This window comes from Bombina bombina, chromosome 2 (genome assembly GCF_027579735.1).
Source record: "Bombina bombina isolate aBomBom1 chromosome 2, aBomBom1.pri, whole genome shotgun sequence".
Taxonomy (NCBI): domain Eukaryota; kingdom Metazoa; phylum Chordata; class Amphibia; order Anura; family Bombinatoridae; genus Bombina; species Bombina bombina.
Window position 1 is genome coordinate 1,187,469,855 of NC_069500.1, and position 25,214 is coordinate 1,187,495,068.

The 25,214-nt window shown below is 38.5% G+C and overlaps 1 protein-coding gene and 1 long non-coding RNA gene across 3 annotated transcripts in view; one reads left to right on the forward strand and one right to left on the reverse strand.

The window, feature by feature from the left end:
• Window positions 1-25,214, reverse strand: part of SORBS2 (sorbin and SH3 domain containing 2) — a 551,268-nt gene that overhangs the window by 176,554 nt on the left and 349,500 nt on the right. For both annotated transcript variants that reach the window (XM_053703892.1, XM_053703891.1), the window contains 2 exons: window positions 12,884-12,928; window positions 11,254-11,434 (listed from right to left, as the gene is read on the reverse strand). In XM_053703892.1, coding sequence (XP_053559867.1) covers window positions 11,254-11,434; window positions 12,884-12,928 — 226 coding nt within the window. The remainder of the gene's footprint in view (window positions 1-11,253; window positions 11,435-12,883; window positions 12,929-25,214) is intronic.
• LOC128650165 (uncharacterized) overlaps window positions 1-25,214 on the forward strand; it is a 232,235-nt gene that overhangs the window by 129,630 nt on the left and 77,391 nt on the right. The gene's annotated exons all lie outside the window — the stretch shown is intronic.

Sequence of the window (25,214 nt, forward strand, 5' to 3'; positions counted from 1 at the left end):
CTTTATTACAACAAATTCTAGCTAAATAGAGTAACTAACAAATCATTTATTTTTATCACAACATATACTAGCTGAGCACAGTAACTAGTAAATCAGGTATCTTTATCACAGCATATACTAGCTGAACACAGTAATTCATAAATAAAGTATCTATCACAACAAATACTAGCTGAACACAGTAATTCATAAATAAAGTATCTATCACAACAAATACTAGCTGAACACAGTAGCTAACAAATCATGTATCTTTATCACAACAAATACTAACTGAACACAATAACTAACAAATCATGTATCTTTATCCCAACATATACTAGCTGAATACAGTAACTAACAAATCATGTATCTTTATTACAACATATACTAGCTGAGCACATTAACTAACAAATCATGTATCTTTATCACAACAAATACTAGCTGAATACAGTAACTATCAAATTATATATCTTTATCACAACAAATTCTAACTGAACAGAGTAACAAATCATGTATCTTTATCACAACAAATACTAGCTGAACACCGTAACTAATCATGTATCTTTATCACAACAAATTCTAACTGAACAGAGTAACAAATCATGTATCTTTATCACAACAAATACTAGCTGAACACAGTAACTAATCATGTATCTTTATCACAAAATATACTAGCTGAACACCGTAACTAATCATGTATCTTTATCACAAAATATACTAGCTGAACACCGTAACTAATCATGTATCTTTATCACAAAATATACTAGCTGAACACCGTAACTAATCATGTATCTTTATCACAAAATATACTAGCTGAACACCGTAACTAATCATGTATCTTTATCACAAAATATACTAGCTGAACACCGTAACTAATCATGTATCTTTACCACAACATATATTAATAACAAATCATGTATCTTTATAACAACAAATACTAGCTGAACACAGTAAGTAATCATGTATCTTTATCACAACAAATACTAGCTGAACACAGTAACTAATCATGTATCTTTATAACAACATATACTAGCTGAACACAGTAAGTAATCATGTATCTTTATCACAACATATACTAGCTGAACACAGTAACTAATCATGTATCTTTATCACAACATATACTAGCTGAACACAGTAACTAATCATGTATCTTTATAACAACATATACTAGCTGAACACAGTAAGTAATCATGTATCTTTATCACAACATATATTAATAACAAATCATGTATCTTTATCGCAGCATATACTAGCTGAACACAGTAAGTAATCATGTATCTTTATCACAACATATACTAGCTGAACACAGTAAGTAATCATGTATCTTTATCACAACATATACTAGCTGAACACAGTAAGTAATCATGTATATTTATCACAACATATACTAGCTGAACACAGTAACTAACAAATCATGTATCTTTACCACAACATATATTAATAACAAATCATGTATCTTTATCACAACAAATACTAGCTGAACACAGTAACTAATCATGTATCTTTATCACAACATATACTAGCTGAACACAGTAACTAACAAATCATGTATCTTTACCACAACATATATTAATAACAAATCATGTATCTTTATCACAACATATACTAGCTGAACACAGTAACTAATCATGTATCTTTATCACAACATATACTAGCTGAACACAGTAACTAACAAATCCTGTGGGGCATATCTATCAAGCTGTCAACTATGCTGCATTTGCCGGCACCAATACGCTCGCCTAATCTAATAATATCAATATGCTATCCTTATTTATGAAAAAAGCCGTGCACCAAGTACAGAGCGATGAGCATCGGACTGTTGTTAACTAACAGTCATCGATCTTGCGTCTATTTGGCTTTTTCAAAACTTTATTTATACCCTGTCACTAAACGCTGCCACTATACTAAAATGTTTAACCCCTATCCCGCCACTCCCTGCAACCACCTAAAAAAACTTATTAACCCCTATTCCACCACCGCCATAACCTAAATAAACTTATTAACCCCTATCCCGCTGCCACTAAATAAACATATTAACCCCTAAACCTAACAACCCAATAACTTTAAATTAAAATTACAACATTTCTATCTTCAAATAAATTTAAACTTACCTGTAGAATTAAAATAAACTATATTAAACTATTAATTAGCCTACCTGAACTATTATCCTACAATTAAATTAAACTACCAACTAAATTAACTAAATTACATATTAAAAAAACCTAACCCTACTCAAATTACTTAAATATACTATTAAACATTATTAAAAGTACTAAATTACCACAAAAAAAAGAAACTAAGTTACAAAAAACAAACACTAAATTGCGAAAAATAAAAAACCACATTATCAAAAATAAAAAAGAATTACACCTAATCTAATAGCCCTATCAAGCTGTCAACTATGCTGCATTCGCTGTAAAAGTGCATTGAGTCGCCGCATCAATCATATATATACAATTCACTGTCATTCACACATCTTTACCATCTTTTTTTGCCTCCGTCTGGGGAGTTCAATAGGGTGAAGCCACCTAGTAAACCTCATTCTCCAAGGTTCACTTGGGGTAAATGCCAGAGGTTCAGCGGGGCGCCTTCCTTGAACCCCCCAGGCCGAGGCAAAATAAAATAGTGTAGGTGTGGAAATTACAGTACATTGGGCTTTACCCACAGCCACTTCGTAATGTCAGGTTTACCCGTAACACACACACACATATATATATACAGGGAGTGCAGAATTATTAGGCAAATGAGTATTTTAACCACATCATCCTCTTTATGCATGTTGTCTTACTCCAAGCTGTATAGGCTTGAAAGCCTACTACCAATTAAGCATATTAGGTGATGTGCATCTCTGTAATGAGAAGGGGTGTGGTCTAATGACATCAACACCCTATATCAGGTGTGCATAATTATTAGGCAACTTCCTTTCCTTTGGCAAAATGGGCCAAAAGAAGGACTTGACAGGCTCAGAAAAGTCAAAAATAGTGAGATATCTTGCAGAGGGATGCAGCACTCTTAAAATTGCAAAGCTTCTGAAGCGTGATCATCGAACAATCAAGCGTTTCATTCAAAATAGTCAACAGGGTCGCAAGAAGCGTGTGGAAAACCAGAATTTATGCTTACCTGATAAATTACTTTCTCCAACGGTGTGTCCGGTCCACGGCGTCATCCATTACTTGTGGGAAATATTCTCCCCCACAGGGAAAGGCAAGGAGAGCACACAGCAAGAGCTGTCCATATAGCTCCCCCTCTGGCTCCGCCCCCCCAGTCATTCGACCGACGGTTAGGAGAAAAAGGAGAAACTATAGGGTGCCGTGGTGACTGTAGTGTATAAAGAAATTTTTTTTTAACCTGATTAGGAAACCAGGGCGGGCCGTGGACCGGACACACCGTTGGAGAAAGTAATTTATCAGGTAAGCATAAATTCTGTTTTCTCCAACATTGGTGTGTCCGGTCCACGGCGTCATCCATTACTTGTGGGAACCAATACCAAAGCTTTAGGACACGGATGAAGGGAGGGAGCAAATCAGGTTACCTAAATGGAAGGCACCACGGCTTGCAAAACCTTTCTCCCAAAAATAGCCTCCGAAGAAGCATAAGTATCAAATTTGTAGAATTTGGCAAAAGTGTGCAGAGAGGACCAAGTCGCTGCCTTACATATCTGATCAACAGAAGCCTCGTTCTTGTAGGCCCAAGTGGAAGCCACAGCCCTAGTAGAGTGAGCTGTGATTCGGTCAGGAGGTTGCCGTCCGGCAGTCTCATAAGCCAATCGGATAATGCTTTTCAGCCAGAAAGAGAGAGAGGTAGCAGTAGCTTTTTGACCTCTCCTCTTACCAGAATAAACGACAAACAAAGATGAGGTTTGTCTAAAATCTTTTGTTGCTTCTAAGTAGAACTTTAAAGCACGAACAACATCTAAATTGTGTAACAAACGTTCCTTCTTTGAAACTGGATTCGGACACAGAGAAGGAACAACTATTTCCTGGTTAATATTCTTGTTGGAAACAACTTTTGGAAGAAAACCAGGCTTAGCACGCAAAACAACCTTATCTGAATGGAAAACCAGATAGGGTGGATTACATTGCAAAGCAGATAATTCAGAAACTCTTCTAGCAGAAGAAATAGCAACCAAAAATAGAACTTTCCAAGATAATAACTTAATATCTATGGAATGTAAAGGTTCAAACGGAACCCCTTGAAGAACTGAAAGAACTAAATTTAGACTCCAAGGAGGAGTCATGGGTCTGTAAACAGGATTGATTCTAACCAAAGCCTGAACAAAAGCTTGTACATCTGGCACAGCTGCCAGTCGTTTGTGTAACAAGACAGATAAAGCAGAAATCTGTCCTTTTAGAGAACTAGCTGACAACCCTTTATCCAAACCTTCTTGGAGAAAGGAGAGAATCTTTGGAATTTTAATCTTACTCCAGGAGAATCTCTATATATATTTTTTCCATATTTTATGGTAAATCTTTCTAGTCACAGATTTTCTGGCTTGGACCAGAGTATCTATCACAGAATTAGAAAACCCACGCTTGGATAAAATTAAGCGTTCAATTTCCAAGCAGTTAGCTGCAGAGAAACTAGATTTGGATGTTCGAATGGACCTTGTACTAGAAGATCCTGTCTCAAAGGTAGCTTCCATGGTGGAGCCGATGACATATTCACCAGGTCTGCATACCAAGTCCTGCGTGCTATCAGAATCACTGAGGCCTTCTCCTGTTTGATCCTGGCTATGAGCCTGGGAAGGAGAGGAAACTGTGGAAACACATACGCTAGGTTGAATGACCAAGGCGCCACTAATGCATCCACTAGAGTCGCCTTGGGATCCCTGGATCTGGACCCGTAGCAAGGAATCTTGAAGTTCTGACGGGACGCCATTAGATCCATGTCTGGAACGCCCCATAATTGGGTTAACTGAGCAAAGACCTCCGGGTGGAGTTCCCACTCCCCCGGATGGAAAGTCTGACGAATCAAATAGTCCGCCTCCCAGTTGTCTACTCCTGGGATGTGAATAGTGGATAGATGGCAGGAGTGATTCTCTGCCCATTGGATAATCTTGGTTACTTCCTTCATTGCTAGGGAACTCTTTGTTCCCCCCTGATGATTGATGTACGCAACAGTCGTTATGTTGTCCGACTGAAATCTTATGAACCTGGCTTCCGCTAGCTGAGGCCAAGCCAGGAGCGCATTGAATATTGCTCTTAGTTCCAAAATGTTTATCGGGAGAAGCGACTCTTCCCGAGACCATAGGCCCTGAGCTTTCAGGGAGTCCCAGACCGCGCCCCACCCCAAGAGGCTGGCGTCGGTCGTGACGATGACCCACTCCGGTCTGCGGAAACTCATTCCCTGAGACAGGTGATCCTGGGTCAACCACCAGAGAAGTGAGTCCCTGGTTACCTGGTCTACTTGAATTTGGGGAGACAAGTCTGTATAGTCCCCATTCCACTGATTGAGCATGCACAGCTGTAATGGTCTTAGATGAATTCGAGCAAAAGGAACCACGTCCATTGCTGCGACCATTAGTCCTATTACTTCCATGCACTGAGCTATGGAGGGTTGAGGAATAGAATGAAGAACTCGACAAGCGTTTAGAAGCTTTAGCTTTCTGACTTCTGTCAGGAAGATCTTCATTTCCACAGAATCTATTATTGTTCCCAGAAAAGGAACCCTTGTGGATGGTGACAGTGAACTCTTTTCTATGTTCACATTCCACCCGTGAGATCTGAGAAAAGCCAACACAATGTCTGTTTGGGCCCTTGCTTTGGAAAGAGACGACGCTTGGATTAGGATGTCGTCTAGATAAGGTGCTACAGCGATGCCCCTCGGCCTTAGGACCGCTAGAAGGGACCCTAGCACCTTTGTGAAAATTCTGGGAGCGGTGGCTAAACCGAATGGAAGAGCCACGAACTGGTAATGTTTGTCCAGAAAGGCGAACCTCAGGAACTGATGATGAGTTTTGTGGATTGGAATATGCAGATACGCATCCTTTAGATCCACGGTAGTCAAATATTGACCCTGCTGGATTGTCGGCAAGATTGTCCGAATGGTTTCCATTTTGAAGGATGGAACTCTGAGGAACTTGTTTAATATCTTTAAATCCAGAATTGGCCTGAAAGTTCCCTCTTTTTTGGGAACCACAAACAGGTTTGAGTAAAAACCTAGACCTTGTTCCCCGGAGGGGACTGGGTTTATCACTCCCATCTTTGATAGGTCTCTTACACAATGTAAGAATGCCTGTTTCTTTATCTGGTCTGAAGATAAGCGAGACAGGTGGAACCTTCCCCTTGGAGGAAGTCCCTTGAACTCTAGAAGGTATCCCTTGGAGACTATCTCTAGTGCCCAGGGATCCGGAACATCTCTTGCCCAAGCCTGAGCGAAGAGAGATAGTCTGCCCCCTACCAGATCCGGTCCCGGATCGGGGGCTACCCCTTCATGCTGTCTTGGTAGCAGCAGCAGGTTTCTTGGTCTGTTTACCCTTGTTCCAGCCTTGCATGGGCTTCCAAGCGGGTTTGGGCTGGGCCGCGTTACCTTCTTTTCTAGCGGCAGAGGAGTTATTAGCCGGTCCGTTCCTGAAATTGCGAAAGGAACGAAAATTAGACTTGTTCTTAGCCTTAAACGGCCTATCCTGTGGGAGGGCATGGCCCTTACCCCCAGTGATGTCTGAAATAATTTCCTTCAATTCCGGCCCAAAAAGGGTCTTACCCTTGAAAGGAATATTAAGTAACTTAGTCTTGGATGACACATCTGCCGACCAGGATTTTAGCCAAAGCGCCCTCCGCGCTATTATAGCAAAACCTGAGTTTTTCGCCGCCAATTTCGTTATTTGAAAGGCGGCATCCAATATAATGGAATTAGCTAATTTGAATGCGTGAATTCTGTCCATGACTTCTTCATAGGAAGTCTCTTTCTGGAGCGACCTTTCTAGTTCCTCGAACCAAAAGGACGCCGCTGAAGTGACAGTAATAACACACGTAGCTGGTTGAAGGATGAACCCTTGCTGAACAAAAATCTTTTTAAGCAATCCTTCCAATTTTTTATCCATAGGATCTTTGAAAGCGCAGCTGTCCTCTATAGGAATAGTGGTGCGCTTCGCTAGTGTTGAAACAGCTCCCTCAACCTTCGGGACCGTCTGCCATGCGTCCCTTCTAGGGTCTACTATGGGAAACATTTTCTTAAATATAGGAGGTGGGGCAAAGGGTACACCTGGCTTCTCCCACTCCTTTTCCACTATGTTCGCTACCCTTTTGGGTATTGGAAAAGCGTCGTAGTGCACTGGGACCTCTAAAAATTTGTCGAATTTGCACAACTTCTCTGGTACTACCATAGAATCACAGTCATCCAGAGTAGCTAATACCTCCTTTAGCAAAGCGCGGAGATGTTCTAGCTTAAACTTAAATGCTACTATATCAGGTTCTGTCTGTTGAGAAATTTTTCCTGAGTCTGAAATTTCACCCTCAGACAGCCCTTCCCTCACAGCCGATTCCGATTGATGTGAGGGTAAAATAGATAAAGCATCGTCAGCGTCTGATTGTTCGTCCCTTTTATCTGTATTTAAAGCTGAACAATCACGCTTTCTCTGAAATGCTGGCAGTTTGGATAAAAGATTTGCTATAGAAATATCCACTACTGCTGTTAATTGTTGCATAGAAATAAGCACTGGCGCGCTAGGTGTCGCCTGCGCGGGCAAAGCTGGTGTAGACACAGAAGGAGAGGATGTAGAACTATCCCCACTACCTTCATTAGATAAATCATCTTGGGCAACATTATGAAATGTAACAGAGCTGTCCTCATTTTGTTTGGACGCTATGGCACAATTATCACAAACACTCAAAGGGGGAACCACATTTGTCTCTACACACACAGAACATAGGTTATCTGATGGCACAGACATGTTAAACAGATTTAGGCAGGCAAACAATGCAATAAAAACGATTTTAAACAAAAACGTTACTGTCTCTTTAAATAATAAAATTACACCTTTTATTTCTGAATGTTCAAAAAACTATGAAGGCAATATCCGATTTTTCTGAAATTTGGACCCCAGTGTCTTAATGCTTAGAAAGTATTGCACAGCAAATATGGAGACTCTAGCTCTTAAAACAAGCTAATTGTTGGATTTAACCGTTTTTATACACCACAATCACTGCTACAGCATTGCTGCAGCTTTTACCTTCCTTAGGGGTCAACTATCCACAGAAATAAGCCTTCTGGAGTCACTTTCTGAGCCACAGGACCCTCTCACATGGAACTGCATGCACTGCCTTGGAATCAACTACGCAGCTGAAGTGCCAAAATGAGGCCTCCTCCCTCAGTATACTAGAGTGAAGGGGCCTTCCTGACTAGATTTAGGTGTCTAAAGCAAGCCAGATCAATAAAAAACGTCCCCAAGTGTATATGAGCTTATAAAACATTTCAATTGCCATCATATTGTAATAAAAAACAATCGATTTGGCCCCTAACAGTGTCTACCAGCATAAAAATCAAAAGGGGGAAGCCTGTTATCTTTTTTGCTGAGGTGAAAGAAAAATGGCTTACCGTTTTCCCTGAGGGGAAAAATGACTGTCATCTAGCATTAGCCTGTGTTGTTAGAAGGAGACTAGTCATACCTGAAGCAGATTCTGCAAACTGTTACCCCCAACTGAAGTTATCTGGTTTCAACAGTCCTGCGTGGTAACAGAAATGGATTTTAGTTACTTGTGCTAAAATCATAGCCCTCTTAAACAGAAATCTTCATCACTTTTTTGTTGTTGAGTAAATAGTACAAGCCAGCACTATTTTAAAATAACAAACTCTTGATAGAAGAATAAAAAACTACAACTAACACCACAAACTCCTCACCATCCCCGTGGAGATGCTACTTGTTCAGAACGGCAAGGAGCATGACTGGGGGGGCGGAGCCAGAGGGGGAGCTATATGGACAGCTCTTGCTGTGTGCTCTCCTTGTGCCTTTCCCTGTGGGGGAGAATATTTCCCACAAGTAATGGATGACGCCGTGGACCGGACACACCAATGTTGGAGAAAACCAAGGCGCAAAATAACTGCCCATGAACTCAGAAAAGTCAAGCGTGCAGCTGCCAAGATACCACTTGCCACCAGTTTGGCCATATTTCAGAGCTGCAACATCACTGGAGTGCCCAAAAGCACAAGGTGTGCAATACTCAGACATGGCCAAGGTAAGAAAGGCTGAAAGACGACCACCACTGAACAAGACACACAAGCTGAAACGTCAAGACTGGGCCAAGAAATATCTCAAGACTGATTTTTCTAAGGTTTTATGGACTGATGAAATGAGAGTGAGTCTTGATGGCCAAGATGGATGGGCCCGTGGCTGGATTGGTAAAGGGCAGAGAGCACCAGTCCGACTCAGACACCAGCAAGGTGGAAGTGGAGTACTGGTTTGCGCTGTTATCATCAAAGATGAGCTTGTGGGGCCTTTTCGGGTTGAGGATGGAGTCAAGCTCAACTCCCAGTCCTACTGCCAGTTTCTGGAAGACACCTTCTTCAAGCAGTGGTACAGGAGGAAGTCTGCATCCTTCAAGAAAAACATGATTTTCATGCAGGACAATGCTCCATCACACGCGTCCAAGTACTCCACAGCGTGGCTGGCAAGAAAGGGTATAAAAGAAGAAAATCTAATGACATGGCCTCCTTGTTCACCTGATCTGAACCCCATTGAGAACCTGTGGTCCATCATCAAATGTGAGATTTACAAGGAGGGAAAACAGTACACCTCTCTGAACAGTGTCTGGGAGGCTGTGGTTGCTGCTGCACGCAATGTTGATGGTGAACAGATCAAAACACTGACAGAATCCATGGATGGCAGGCTTTTGAGTGTCCTTGCAAAGAAAGGTGGCTATATTGGTCACTGATTTGTTTTTGTTTTGTTTTTGAATGTCAGAAATGTATATTTGTGAATGTTGAGATGTTATATTGGTTTCACTGGTAAAAATAAATAATTGAAATGGGTATATATTTGTTTTTTGTTAAGTTGCCTAATAATTATGCACAGTAATAGTCACCTGCACACACAGATATCCCCCTAAAATAGCTAAAACTAAAAACAAACTAAAAACTACTTCCAAAACTATTAGCTTTGATATTAATGAGTTTTTTGGGTTCATTGAGAACATGGTTGTTGTTCAATAATAAAAGTAATCCTCAAAAATACAACTTGCCTAATAATTCTGCACTCCCTGTATATATACACACACACACACATATATATATATATATATATATATATATATATACACACACACACACACATGTATATATAATGGCATTCAGAAGCAATGTGCTGTAGGCCTCTCTTGCAATGTATTAAACTAATAACTTTTTTTATTTGCATACTGGTAAAAAAAAAATATTAAAAAAATAAGAAAGAGAGAGAGAAAGAGTGTATGTGACACTTCCTGGAAAATTCTCAAAAACTCAATAGCTTGGAGTGAAATCATCGCACAAACGTAACGGCGGCAGGCCTAACTACATTTTCTAAAAAAAGGGGCTCAACCAGAAGTCCTAATGAGTTGTGAGCTAAGAGCTGCCTCCCATAGAAAATAATAATGCTGAGTATGATGGAAATAAGAATGGTTGGCTATAATTTTATCTGACTGGCAACACCCTGACTTCTCGGATATGTAGCAGAGAGTGCGTGCAGTGGTCACATCTCGGCACTACAGTACCCACACCTAGAGGGACAGAGAAATATGAGCAGGAACACACGAATGCATCAGCCTTATATCACTGATCACATGCTATATTCAGTATATGAATGCATATACTATACCGTAAATACAAAAAATAGTTAATTCTAGTGGGTGATTATACGGTATCATTATTTAGTTGCATTTGGCTCTCTCAATATTTAGCTGGAAAAAAATAATATGAATCAAGTATTAAAATGATTTTCCTTGTACCCGTATTGTACCACTATGTAGAAGTGCCATATACTGTGAAGCTCCTTACTCTTAGGCTCAGTGTTGTAAAATGTGGCGTCACTTTATAAATAAATAAATCATTATCTGATGTGATGTCTTTAATACATAAAGTAAAAGGAAGTAATGAATAAAGTCAATCAGTGATGCAGCTTTGTCACATGGTTATGTTGTTTCCCACTACTACTCACTTGTAATTTACACAGGAAAATCTTTTCCTTTGATACATTTTGGCCTCAATATCTAAAATGAGAAAGCTCTCCACTCCAGGGCCATAAAGGGCAAGCTGTTGAGGAAACGTTAGATGAGAAAACGAATTACAATGATATTTCATACGGCTTACTTCTCTGGAGAGGATTGCTCCTGAGGTCGGAGAGGCACAGCCGGAGGAGGAACCGGTGGCGGCAGGGGAGATGGAGCTCTGAACGCATCAGTGCCATTGTCTGAGATACTTTTGGACAGAGGACGGTATGTCTGTGTTTTTGCAGCAGGATGGGAGTAGGCAGGGTTTGAACTGTAGTTGTCTGAAGACAAATAAAATGGATTTAGAGGACAAAGCAACATTAATGGTGATAGTGATTTGGCATTTTTAGCTTGTTTATAAGTTGTGCTAATAAATAAATACACTGCTTTTATCTTGCAAGAACCAGATTTCTAAAGCCTGCTCCTTGTAAGGCAGTTTTGCAGAGTTTGAGTATGTATTCAATTGTAGTAGAATATTTGTTATAGGTTTAGGTTGTATATCAGTCTATAATACGTTCTATATTTAGTACACATCATTTTAAGAAGCCACAGGTTGGTTACACATACATGCCTAGCATGCATTACTGTGTATGCAGAATTAACTCTGGCTACTAAATAAAAATGTATCACATTATTATTTAGTTGAAATAAATCTTTATTGAAGGCAACAACAGTCCAGAGACAGTACATCAAGGAATTCACCAAGTTTAGCATCCATAAGGCATAAAGGTACAATTTTTAGGATCACACATTCCTTTAGCTACCCTCCGCCCCGGATCAGTCAAGTAAGTTATCACATTATTATTTAAAGGAACAGTAAATACCTTGCAAATAAAAGATGTGTCTGCTCTCTTGCAATTAATGAACATACTCGGTGAGTGTGAATATGTTTTGATTGCATTAAAATTAGTTTACTATTGGTTTTCAATGGCTAAACTCTCCCACCACTTGCCTTATTTGGAGGAGCCAATACAGACTTGCTACTAGAGTAGAATAGGCTCGCCACTGTCATTTTGTTTTCAAAATCTCCATTGATTTGTAGTTCCTTATTTTACCATCTATGCTGAGGCCAATTGGGGACATATATGAGGCAGTGTTAGGCTTGTGAAATCTGCAGTGCCCACAGTTTTCAGACATAAATTGCAGGGAAATGGGAGCAAAATAAATACATATAAAAAAGTTGTTTTGCTATACAAAATTAAATATTGTATATTCAAATGTCAAGGGTTTACTGTCCCTTTAATGATTTCCTATACATTGTTAAATATATACATAGCCCTAGAAAGTGTGCTTGCTGTATTTAATCCAGCTTTTAGTAGAGGGCAGTATTAGCCTACTCACATACAGATGCATCAGCCTACTGGGTTATCTTCAGTATTAGGAAGGTTGCGGACACATACTGAGTAATACGGATATACACCTATGTTATACTTTAGTCAGTAATGATTTTTTTGTGATTAAAAGCCTTCCCTATAACACAGAACAGTGGCAGAGCGAAGGGAATGATGAGATCAATTAGTGCTGTTACTAGATATCTTTTTATTCTAAAACTGCAAATTTCTGTACAAAGTCATGTTAAAGGCACTGGTGATCTAAATATTTTCATACAATGCCTTTAAATACGGTATTCAAATACTGCATTTAGCATGAATTATGTCATGATCATGGAAGGCCCTTACATTCTTATTTTAGTAACAAAGTGGTTAAATCATGTATTGCTAATTGCTTACCGGTATTATATGCATAGGCTGTCTTAGAGAATTCTGGGTCATCATCTGGAAAGAAAAAACAAACAAACCATTGAGTAATTTAACATGAGCATGAAGTATGTGTCCTCTTCACCACAAACTAAGAAGGAGACAATTACTTCAGCCATCTTTTATGTTTAATTGGTCATCAAATTTCACAGCTGTCTTATCAGTAGTGCATTACCTACAACTCCTAACACATGTAACTTGCTTGCTACATACCTTGTCAGACTAATGCATTCTACACCCATGTGTTGTAAAACAATATTCTGGTTAAATAGACAATAAGCTCCAAATCATATTCCCTATAAAACATTTAAAGGGACACTGAACTCAATTTTTTTTCTTTTGTGATTCAGATAGAGCATGCAATTTAAAGCAACTTTCCAATTTACTCCTATTATTAAATTGTCTTCATTCTTTTGGTATCTTTATGTGAAAAGCAAGAATGTAAGTTTAGATGTTGGCCCATTTTTGGTGAACAACCTTTTTTTTTTTTTTTTAACTTTTTATTTCAAGTATCAATTGAGGGTACAGAAAAGAAAAAAGGGTAGTCACTTGATTACATATTAGGGGGTAAAACATATCTTCAGTCACTATAGTAGGTTATCACCTCTTATTCATCATAAAAAGAAAGAAAATCATTATATATACCATATATATAATAAAATCAATACAATAACATCTGAATTTTACTACTAATAATGTCTAACCTTGCTGGCTTGCCTTAGCCTTCCTGTGCTCGTCAGACTGTCAGCCCGGCCCCATATTGTGAGGGGGAGAGAACACCCGTCAAACCCCCTTTAATAATCCCCTCTGTAAACAAATTAAACCTTCCACTCGGGCGAAAGTAAACCAAGCTCTAATTGCTGTATAAACCAAATAGAGCCCCTAAGCGGAGCAACTAACTGACGTTGGGCGTCTACAGGCAGGGTTAATATAACTTTCTCCCATTTCAAGAGAAATAATCTTTGTATTGACTTATCACTAGCATCTCTCAAATTAAATTGTTCCATTGTAATCTGGTTATAAATTTTATTTACAAACTCCTTGAATTTAGGTTCACGTGGGGATTTCCAATTCCTAAGCATAACATTACGTCCTACTAGGATTGATGTATTTATGAGCCTGATATTTGTGTAGGGTTCCTCCTGATTTACAAGGAAAAAAAATATGTCTTGACTCAAATTTGAAATTGCATGGATTTACTTTATTCACCCAAAAACACACTTTACTCCAGAACTGAGATGCTTTAGAACAACTCCAGAAACAATGCATTTCATCTGCCTCCTCAGCATTACATTTAGGACATTTAACTTCTGTCTTATACCATTTAGACATTTTGGCTGGTGTAATATATACAAAATTTATTAACTTAAAATGTGATTCCTTCCAATCTATAAAAACTTGAGTTTGGTCAGTTAATCTGAAGCTTTGTAAAATGTGCTCTTTAGTAACATTTGGCAACAACTTATTCCATTTCCTCTCTAAATCACCAATATGTAGCAGCCCATGGTGTTTAATAAGCAAATTGTAAAGAGATGCGATGGAGACTTTCCCAGCTTGATATAATTTGATCGCTCCGTCTAAGTCTCCCAGTGAGGTAGCATTTTCGCCCTCTGCTCGTAGAGACCCAATCCAATGTTGTACTTGAAGATAGGCGTAAAAAGAAGTTTTTTCTAAGTTGAAATTAGCTCTTAGGTCTGCAAATGTCTTAATCAGTAAGGTCTCATTTACACATATGTCTTTTATATTTTTGAGACCATTACTGGCCCAAATACGAAAGATTTTGTGTGAAAATCCCGGAGTAAAATCCGGGTTCCCTACTAGGGGAAGAAATGCGGATCTACGAAAATCAATGTGTAATTCCGAACAAACTTTTTGCCACGCTAGGATTATATATTTAAATGTGTACATATGTGTCACATTTACTGGCAGTTTCACAAAGGGGATATGAATCAAAGCTTTCAGAGAAAATGGGGCTACCAATTGTGTTTCTATTTCAAGAGGAGAAACATATTCTTTTCCGGTTATCCAGTCAAAAACAAATTTCACTAATGTAGCATAATTATAAAACTGGATATTCGGAAGTGCCAGACCACCATGCATTTTAAAATAAGATAATTTAGCTAAGGAAATCCTGGATTTCTTCCCTTGCCATACAAATCTAATAAATAGTCTTTGCAAGAATTTTAAATATTTTCTAGTAATTAGAAACGGAAGATTCTGTAACAGATAAAGTAATTTTGGAAATAAGATTGCTTTAATTAGCATTACTCTCGCAGACAGTGAAATAGGCAGATTATGCCATACTGCTAATTTCTGCTTAAACGTTTCGATACATTTCCGGAAGTTTAATTCATACCAACACGCCGGATTCGTACTTAGGATAATACCTAAGTACCTAATTTCCTGTACCTCTTTAAAAGGGTGTGTAACAGATGACTTAGGTTTATATATCCATAGCAGTTCCGATTTCCCCCAATTAATCTTGTAGCCAGAAATCGAGCTAAATATTTCTATAATTCTTAGCAATTGGGGTATGGATTGTTTGGCGTTACTTAGAAAGAGTAGGATATCGTCTGCGAATAGCGATGTCACCAGCTTTTTATCCCCTATGCAAATTCCTTTTAGCTCTTTTCTTAATAAAATTGCCAGCGGCTCTAATACTAAATTAAAAAGTAATGGGGAAAGGGGACATCCCTGACGTGTGCCACGTTTGAGAGTAAAACTCTCAGATACTTCCCCATTAACGATAATAGCAGATGTTGGAGCCTGATATAATGTCCGTGTAAACTGGTAAAAATTCCCCACAAAACCGAATCCTTTAAGAGCCGTGAATAAGTGATCCCATACTATACAGTCAAACGCCTTCTCAGCGTCTACTGTAAAAATTGCATCTTTTTCTTATTTATTGATCTACTCCAAAAGTGATCAATAACCAGCATTACTTTTCGGATATTCTTCACCGAATTTCTGCCCACCATAAAACCTGCTTGGTCAGGATGTATTAGTGGCTCCAAAATCTTCTTAAGTCTAGTTGCAACAATAGCAGTTAGCAGCTTATAGTCCTGGTTTAGCAACAAAATGGGCCTATAAGAGGACACCATTTCTGGGTTTTTATCTTTTTTCAAGATTAGCGCCATATTCGATGCTGAAAAGAGCCTCGACCACATCTGGTTCTTAATATAGTACTGATTAAAAAGTGCTTCTAATGTAGGCAGAATTTGATTGTGTAAAAGTTTGTAAAACTCTGCTGGCATAGCATCCGGACCTGGCGTTTTGTTAGACTTAGCCTGCTTGATAGCATCTGAGATCTCACTTATAGATACCGGTTCATTAAGTCGACTCAAATCCTGTGACTCTACTTTAGGTAGTATTACTCTTTTCCAGAAGTCTTGCTTATTATTTGAGTTAACTACTCCTATTGAATAAACCTCTTTAAAATATTTCACAAATTCACGTCTTATCTCCGCAATATTAGTGATTCTTCTATCGCCGATCTTAATTGTGGCTATATAGTTCTTCTGGGACCACCCTTTAGCTAATTTGGCTAGGTATTTTGTGGAATTACCATAATGTCCTCTAAATCTAGCTTTTTGTTTTTGGACTTCTATAGCTAAGACTTGTTTCAAAAACAGCTCTCTCTCTGTTCGAGTCGAAATATACTTAGCCCAAAGAGGCTGACTTGAGCAGTTTAAGTATTTTTTATATGCATTTTTGACCTGATTGGCTAATTGTTCTTCTCTATTTTTCTTCTTTTTTTTTCCATTTGCATAAATAAGCGATAATCTCGTCCCTCAGGACTGATTTTGCTGTTTCCCAAAAAAATTCTGGTTTATCTGCATGTGCAACATTAAACTGGTGGAATTCTTTCCACCTGGCTTGTAGCCAGTTCTTGAATTTAGAGTTATTAACCAAAAATTGGGGAAAGAGGAAGCGCGAGTTATATAGGCCTGGGGGCCGGATTGCATTGATCTCTAAAGTAATAATTGCATGATCAGAGATAACGATCTCGCCTATCTCTGATTGAATCTCTAAACCTAGCATATTACTAGATATTAAAAAATAATCTATTCTTGAAAAGGATTTGAATGTCTTTGATTCACAAGTGTACTCTTTACTATCCGGGTGTTGCAGCCTCCATATATCTTTAAGTGCCAGTTTATGTCCCAGGTTCTGTAGAACCTTGGCTTCCCTGTTATGCTTACCTCTTTGCGTAAATTTAGACCTGTCTAAACTAGGGGTGAATGTCATATTCAAATCTCCAGTCAAGACAATATTCCTCCCTACAAACGGTAACAACTGCAAACTCAATTTCTCCCAAAATCCTCTATCCAAGGAGTTTGGACCATAAACATTACAAAAAATAAAATAACATTTATTAATCAAGACTTCTAGAATCTGAAATCTACCTTCTATATCCAATACTTGCGATATAATCTGGTAGGATAGCTGTTTATTAAATAATATGGCGACCCCTCTTTTCCTTTTATCATATGCTGTTGCCGAGATTTCTCCTACCCATTTCGTTTTTTAATTTGGGTAGTTCATGGGGTTTTAAATGGGTCTCTTGTATAAATGCAATATCGGGCTTATGTTTCCCCAATTCCTTAATAATCAACTTCCTCTTAATTGGGGAGGATATACCCCCACATTCCATGAAATTAATTTCAGTCTATCCACCATTTAGAGCCACTGATAGATGCGCCCATTGCAAATACCCAATCTGCTTTAGCCAAGAAAAAAAGAACAAAATTAAAATTAATCCCCATCTGTAGATAAAAACAGTATTAATATCTTTCCCCCTACCTCCTGGGGCCGACCATTTCACCAATCCACCATTTACACCCAGAAGTATCAAGCACAACATTTCCATCTTCAACATAAGCAGTCGAACCTACTATATTATTTACATAAATCTGATACACCATTCCTGAGCTTCGACCTGATTGTTTAACACTATTTGGGTATCCTCTTTTTCAAAGATAATTTTAGCTGGATATACTAATCTTGCATTAAAGTTAGCCTTAATCAGTCTGGAGCAAAATGGTGACATCTCCCTCCTCTTAGCTAGAGTCTCTGCCGAGAAATCTTGGAAGATCAATATCTTATGTTGATCTATCATTAAACTGTTACTTCTACGGTAGTGTCTAAGTATGTTAACCTTATCCTGAAAATTTAGGAATTTTATAAGAACCGATCTTGCCCTATAAGTGCCATCAGGTTTGTTTCGCATCGGGCCAACTCTATGAGCTCTTTCTATCTGTATTAGTGTATCTTCTACAGGAAACCCCACCAATTTCGGGAGACTGGAGGAGGCAAAGGACAGTAAATCCCGATACTCAGCTGATTCTGGGAGACCCACTATTCTTAAGTTATTACGTCGGGCCCTGTCCTCCAACTCCTCCAGTCTCGATTGTAGCTGTGTAATCTGACGGCTATGTGTAGCACTCAACTGCTCTTGCATATTAGTTCGGTCCTCTATGTCTGAAACCCTCGTTTCAACTTCCGCTATCCTTGTAGCAAACTGTTTTAGTTCTCCCGATAGACTTGCAATATCTTGTTTAATGGATTCAAACTGAGGCATAAAGAGTTCTGCAATTTGCTGTAGTAACTTCGCATTATCTGATGTACTCACTGGCAAGTCATTAACGACTTCTGTACTAGTGTCAATCTGTTTCGCCTTTCTTTCCTTGTGTTTAGGCGCCATTGTTGGCGAATTGTTCTTAGAGTGCAATACAAATTTTTCCATAAGGAACCCAAGATTAGTCCCAATGTGTAGAAAATATGGAAAACACCGGTGAAATAGATTAGTGCGAGGCGGCGTGTATTTTAAACATACAAAAATTACGACGAATTGTGCTACTTAATATTCGTGCACGGAAAAGAAATTTGTGATAACTATTCCACTTACCCTACCTTATGTAGGAGAAAATTGTGTCTACATATATAAAGTCCTTAGAAAAACAACAGCAAAAACAAACCAAACAGAAATTAAAAGTGTATGTAATCCTTGCAATTCAACAAAAGAAAGAGAGGAGAAAAATCCCAACAGCGTGTATAAAAAGTGAAAAAAGTGAAAAAAGGGGCGGACGTCCGCCCAGAGAAAGTAAAAGAAAAGCAGAAATAATCCAGTCAGCACACCGCAACTCAATCTTAGCAAGCCATTTCTTTATCTAAAAATATCAACAATCTTATTCCTGGTCTTGCTTTATATAATTCTTAACTTCAACATTACCCTAAGCGGTCTATTGGAACACCGGCTCTTATATCTAAATACAAAAATTAATGAAATATTGGTACACGTTACTATTCTTAAAGAACTACTTTATACCAACAAGAAGTTTAGCTGAGAGAAAACAGAGATCTTACTCTCTAAATAGAATACAGTAGGATTTATAACCTAATACTTCTAGCTTTCATAGACAATCCAAATTATTAAGCTATCTCAGACTTATTTATACAGACATTTTATCTTTTATTTGCAACACTGTTACTGTAGTATTGATACATCCAAATTCTTTACCTACTCAGTATAGCAGAGAAATTCCTAATTTATCAGACCAACCAGTAAGTGCTTAACCTGACTTAAAGGGACATTATACACTCATTTTTTCTTTGCATAAATGTTTTGTAGATGATCTATTTATATAGCCCATAAAGTTTTAAAAAAAAAATAAATGTATAGTTTTGCTTATTTTTAAATAACATTGCCCTGATTTTCAGACTCCTAACCAAGCCCCAAAGTTTTATGTGAATACTGTCAGCTACCTTCTCCAGCTTGCTCCTGTTTGTGTGAAGGGTCTTTTCATATGCAAAAGAAGGGGGAGGGGGAGTGTCTTATTTGCCACTTGCAGTGGGCTTTCCAGCATCCTTTTCAACAGAGCCAAACTGACAGATTCTAAGTAAGTTTTTAAACAGTTTTATACTGGATTTTTATATCAGTATCTGTGCATCTTATTCTTTATAGTAGTGTCTATTACATGCAGTTATATGAGAATGAGTGTATACTGTCCCTTTAACTAGCGAATTTAAGGTACTTAATAAATATATAAATGTCCAGTAGTGGAGATATCAAGTTATCTTAAATAAAGCAACTTTCTTCAGACAGGGTCATAACCACATGAAATCTGTCTTTGTTTTCTGATCCAGCTGGAAGCGAGATAATACTGTATCTCCTGATTAAACAGTTCACACTTGTTTCAGATAGAGCTCACACTGTGTTGTCAGCGCCCAATGTTTGTAGTCTAATTGTATCACTGAACTGAGCTTTTACTTCAGGGGCACATATTTGGGGCTTAAGAGCAAGTGGAGCATCACGTGTAGCTCAATACGACCCAGCAAAGCTACTAGTAATCTTGGATAATACAGTTTTTCAGCATATGACCCGTATACCGTCTACACTTGATAAATGTCTCACTTGTAGAATAGCGTGCTATGACTGTAATTTACTAACACCAGGGTCAGCACTCATGTGTTTCTCAAGGTTTTAACCTGCATCGCTGTAGCCGGCATCCATTTTCAACAGTCAATGTGGCCCCTTTTAAGTATATCTTTTAGCAAAATATGGCCCCACTAAAATACAAACATAATGCCCCGGTAGCCGTTGTAGGATTTCGGCTCTACTTCATGTTTACTCAGCACACGCTTACCGGTTTCCCAGCGGAGTCCTTGCTGCTCACCGTTATCACTGTCTTCCTAGACATCGTGCAATCCTTCACTTAGCAAGCAGGAATCTGGATCCAGGCCAGTTCAACCGCTAAAAGTGAATCGATATCCAAATAGGCGACCACCACCTTTGCCACAATTCTGCACGACCAGGCTTCTTTTCCTTACTGGCAATCGTTGTGGGGATCCTTACCCTTTCTTGTACCCGCACCTCGTCATTAGCCGTGGACCAGACCCATTCCCGGTCTGTCTCACTCTGCTGCAGACGGCTGTTTCCAGGTGTCGAGAAAAAGTGGCTCTGCTTTGAGCCTGTCAGCATCCAGAGACTTCCTTGCCTGAGGTAGGACCGCGACGGCCCACTACCCGTGCTGTGACTGACCAGCGCAGCCAAGGGATCCAGGCGTCTTGGGGAGATTTTTTCGGCCCTTTCGTCTTCAGAGCCCTCTGTCAGCGTGCATCAGCTTGCTGACTCCACCCATCCGGAAGTCGATCATCACCTTTCGCTGTCTTTTCACCACCGACCGCACCTCGAACAACCTTAGTTGTTCTTGCTTATTGGCTTGATAAATTCACCCACCAATAAACAAGTGCTGTCCAGTGTTCTGAACCAAATATTGGCTGATTACTTAGCTTAGATGCCTTCTTTTTTCAAATAAAGATAGCAAGAGAACGAAGAAAATTTGATAATAGGAGTAAATTAGAAAGTTGCTTAAAATTGCATGCTCTATCTGAATAACAAAAGAAATAATTTGGGTTCAGTGTCCCTTTAATTAAACAGTCCTAAAATGCTTCTGCCATTAATACCCCTTAAGCACTGAATTGTTACCTCCCACAAACACCAAATCTATCTGCATCATTAAAGGGACATAAAACCCATGATTCAGACAGAGCATACAATTTTAAACAATTTTCCAATGTCCTTCTATTATCAAATTTGCTTTGTTCTATGGGTATCATTTATTGAAGAAACAGCAATGCACTACTGGGAACTAGCAGAGAGCATTGGGTCAGCAAATAGCATGAGGGATATATGTGCAGCCACCAATCAACAGCTTCTGTGTCTACCTAGATATCCTTTCCAACAAATGATAGCAAAAGAACAAAACAAATGAGATAATAGAAGTAATTTGGAAAGTTGTTTAAAATCATGTGATCTATCTGAACTATGCAAGAAAAAAAATAAGTTTCATGCCCCTTTAATCTCCTGATTTTATAAACCAAAAATCAGCTATGCACCATTAATAACAAACAAAATACAGAGTTTGTGGGTTTAGTGATTACATTGCGGGTTGGAGTCTCTGCTGTGACCTAAAACCATAAAGATGTGTATATGTCTTTTTTAGGGATTTGAAAAGAGCTATTATTAGTATTGTGGGTATTTGTGTAACTGATCTGGCTAATCTTATTAGTGGAAAAGTGTTTATTATTATGGGCCAGATTACGAGTGGAGCGCTAACGTTGGGCGCAAGAAATAAGCGGTTTATCGCGGGTGTTTGCACTCATTGGGTTTGCCGCTGGTATTATGAGTTGAAAGTAAACGCGATCTTCTGAGCGCAATTGCAATTTATGCTAGAATAATTGCCGCTATCTCGGAGCTCTGGTTAACTGTTTCGCGAAACAAAAAGTGTGACAAAACACATCAAAAAAACATTACAAAGTACAGTTACACACTCATCATAAGAACATATGATAACAATTATTAAAATAAAATATTTCACACAAAAGTTATAAAGGCTCAGAGATATGAGGTATTAGAGAAAAAAAAGGCAGGCTAAGGGCTTTAACATAGAGATGCATACATATGCATCTATAAAGATGTGTATGCATGTCTATATGTGTGTACATACAGGGAGTGCAGAATTATTAGGCAAGTTTTATTTTTGAGGATTAATTTTATTATTGAACAACAACCATGTTCTCAATGAACCCAAAAAACTCATTAATATCAAAGCTGAATAGTTTTGGAAGTAGTTTTTAGTTTGTTTTTAGTTTTAGCTATTTTAGGGGGATATCTGTGTGTGCAGGTGACTATTACTGTGCATAATTATTAGGCAACTTAACAAAAAACAAATATATACCCATTTCAATTATTTATTTTTACCAGTGAAACCAATATAACATCTCAACATTCACAAATATACATTTCTGACATTCAAAAACAAAACAAAAACAAATCAGTGACCAATATAGCCACCTTTCTTTGCAAGGACACTCAAAAGCCTGCCATCCATGGATTCTGTCAGTGTTTTGATCTGTTCACCATCAACATTGAGTGCAGCAGCAACCACAGCCTCCCAGACACTGTTCAGAGAGGTGTACTGTTTTCCCTCCTTGTAAATCTCACATTTGATGATGGACCACAGGTTCTCAATGGGGTTCAGATCAGGTGAACAAGGAGGCCATGTCATTAGATTTTCTTCTTTTATACCCTTTCTTGCCAGCCACGCTGTGGAGTACTTGGACGCGTGTGATGGAGCATTGTCCTGCATGAAAATCATGTTTTTCTTGAAGGATGCAGACTTCTTCCTCTACCACTGCTTGAAGAAGGTGTCTTCCAGAAACTGGCAGTAGGACTGGGAGTTGAGCTTGACTCCATCCTCAACCCGAAAAGGCCCCACAAGCTCATCTTTGATGATACCAGCCCAAACCAGTACTCCACCTCCACCTTGCTGGCGTCTGAGTCGGACTGGAGCTCTCTGCCCTTTACCAATCCAGCCATGGGCCCATCCATCTGGCCCATCAAGACTCACTCTCATTTCATCAGTCCATAAAACCTTAGAAAAATCAGTCTTGAGATATTTCTTGGCCCAGTCTTGACGTTTCAGCTTGTGTGTCTTGTTCAGTGGTGGTCGTCTTTCAGCCTTTCTTACCTTGGCCATGTCTCTGAGTATTGCACACCTTGTGCTTTTGGGCACTCCAGTGATGTTGCAGCTCTGAAATATGGCCAAACTGGTGGCAAGTGGCATCTTGGCAGCTGCACGCTTGACTTTTCTCAGTTCATGGGCAGTTATTTTGCGCCTTGGTTTTTCCACACGCTTCTTGCGACCCTGTTGACTATTTTGAATGAAACGCTTGATTGTTCGATGATCACGCTTCAGAAGCTTTGCAATTTTAAGAGTGCTGCATCCCTCTGCAAGATATCTCACTATTTTTGACTTTTCTGAGCCTGTCAAGTCCTTCTTTTGACCCATTTTGCCAAAGGAAAGGAAGTTGCCTAATAATTATGCACACCAGATATAGGGTGTTGATGTCATTAGACCACACCCCTTCTCATTACAGAGATGCACATCACCTAATATGCTTAATTGGTAGTAGGCTTTCGAGCCTATACAGCTTGGAGTAAGACAACATGCATAAAGAGGATGATGTGGTCAAAATACTCATTTGCCTAATAATTCTGCACTCCCTGTATGTATTTACAGACATATATACACATATAAACACATATAAACACACACACATACATACATATACATGCATTGCAGCCTTTTGCAGTTAAGTAGAAGTAAAAAATGTGAAAACATATTTATGCAATAATCATATTTAATAAAATGTTATAGTGAGTATATACTGTAAATATTTCACTTTCCAATGTTCTGCACATAGTAGAATATGTTCTATGTATTTCTAAATAGATATATGTGTATAGATATATATTGTACCAAAAAACTATATATATATATATATATATATATATATATATATATATATATATATATATATATATATATATAGAGAGAGAGAGAGAGAGAGAGAGATACTTTTATTTATGAATAAACAGAACATATTCCTGTATATGAAGAACATTGGAATGTGAAATATTTATGATTTTATGTCAGGTTAGCGCACATGAGAATATGCAATTGGGTTTACGCGAGTAGGGTTTCTTGCCCTTTTTTTGCTCTATTGACTCCAGTGACTTCTATGGGAAAATGTGAACATGCACGCGATATTCTAAAATCTTTTTGCACTCTTTGGGTTAGAACGAAAACAGTTTCCTCTGCAACCCAACGAGCACAAAAAGCCAAACTTCTAGCTCAGTTAACGGTCGAGTGGGAGCATTATTAGTGCTCAACTTGTAATTTGGTGATGTTATTTCATAATAAAATCCAAAATGGCCGGGGTAAAAGTAGGTGTGTTTTGCTCCATGTTCAATTAAAAAAACTTTTTCAGGTAATTAATAATTTGAAAAATGTTGTTATAGGGTTTAATAAGTCTTTTTGTTGTGGAATTTGATAAGTGAAAAATGATCCTTTAAATGTGTAACTAAATTTTGAGAATGTGGATTGTGATCAGGAAAACAGGAATGGCATGTATTAAAGGGACATAATACTCATATGCTAAATCACTTGAAACTGATGCAGTATAACTGTAAAAAGCTGACAAAAAAATATCACCTGAGCATCGCTATGTAAAAAAGGAAGATTTTTTTACCTTACAATTTCCTCAGCTCAGCAGAGTAAGTTCTGTGTAAAAAGTTATACTTCAGCTGCTGGCCAGCTGCAGATAAAAAAAATAAATGAAAAAATGAACTGCAGCCAACAGCATCAACAGTGCTGAGGTCATGAACTCTTTTACAGTGATCTCATGAGATTTCATAGTAAACTTCCTTAAACTGAATAGGGAAATAATATGAGTGTGC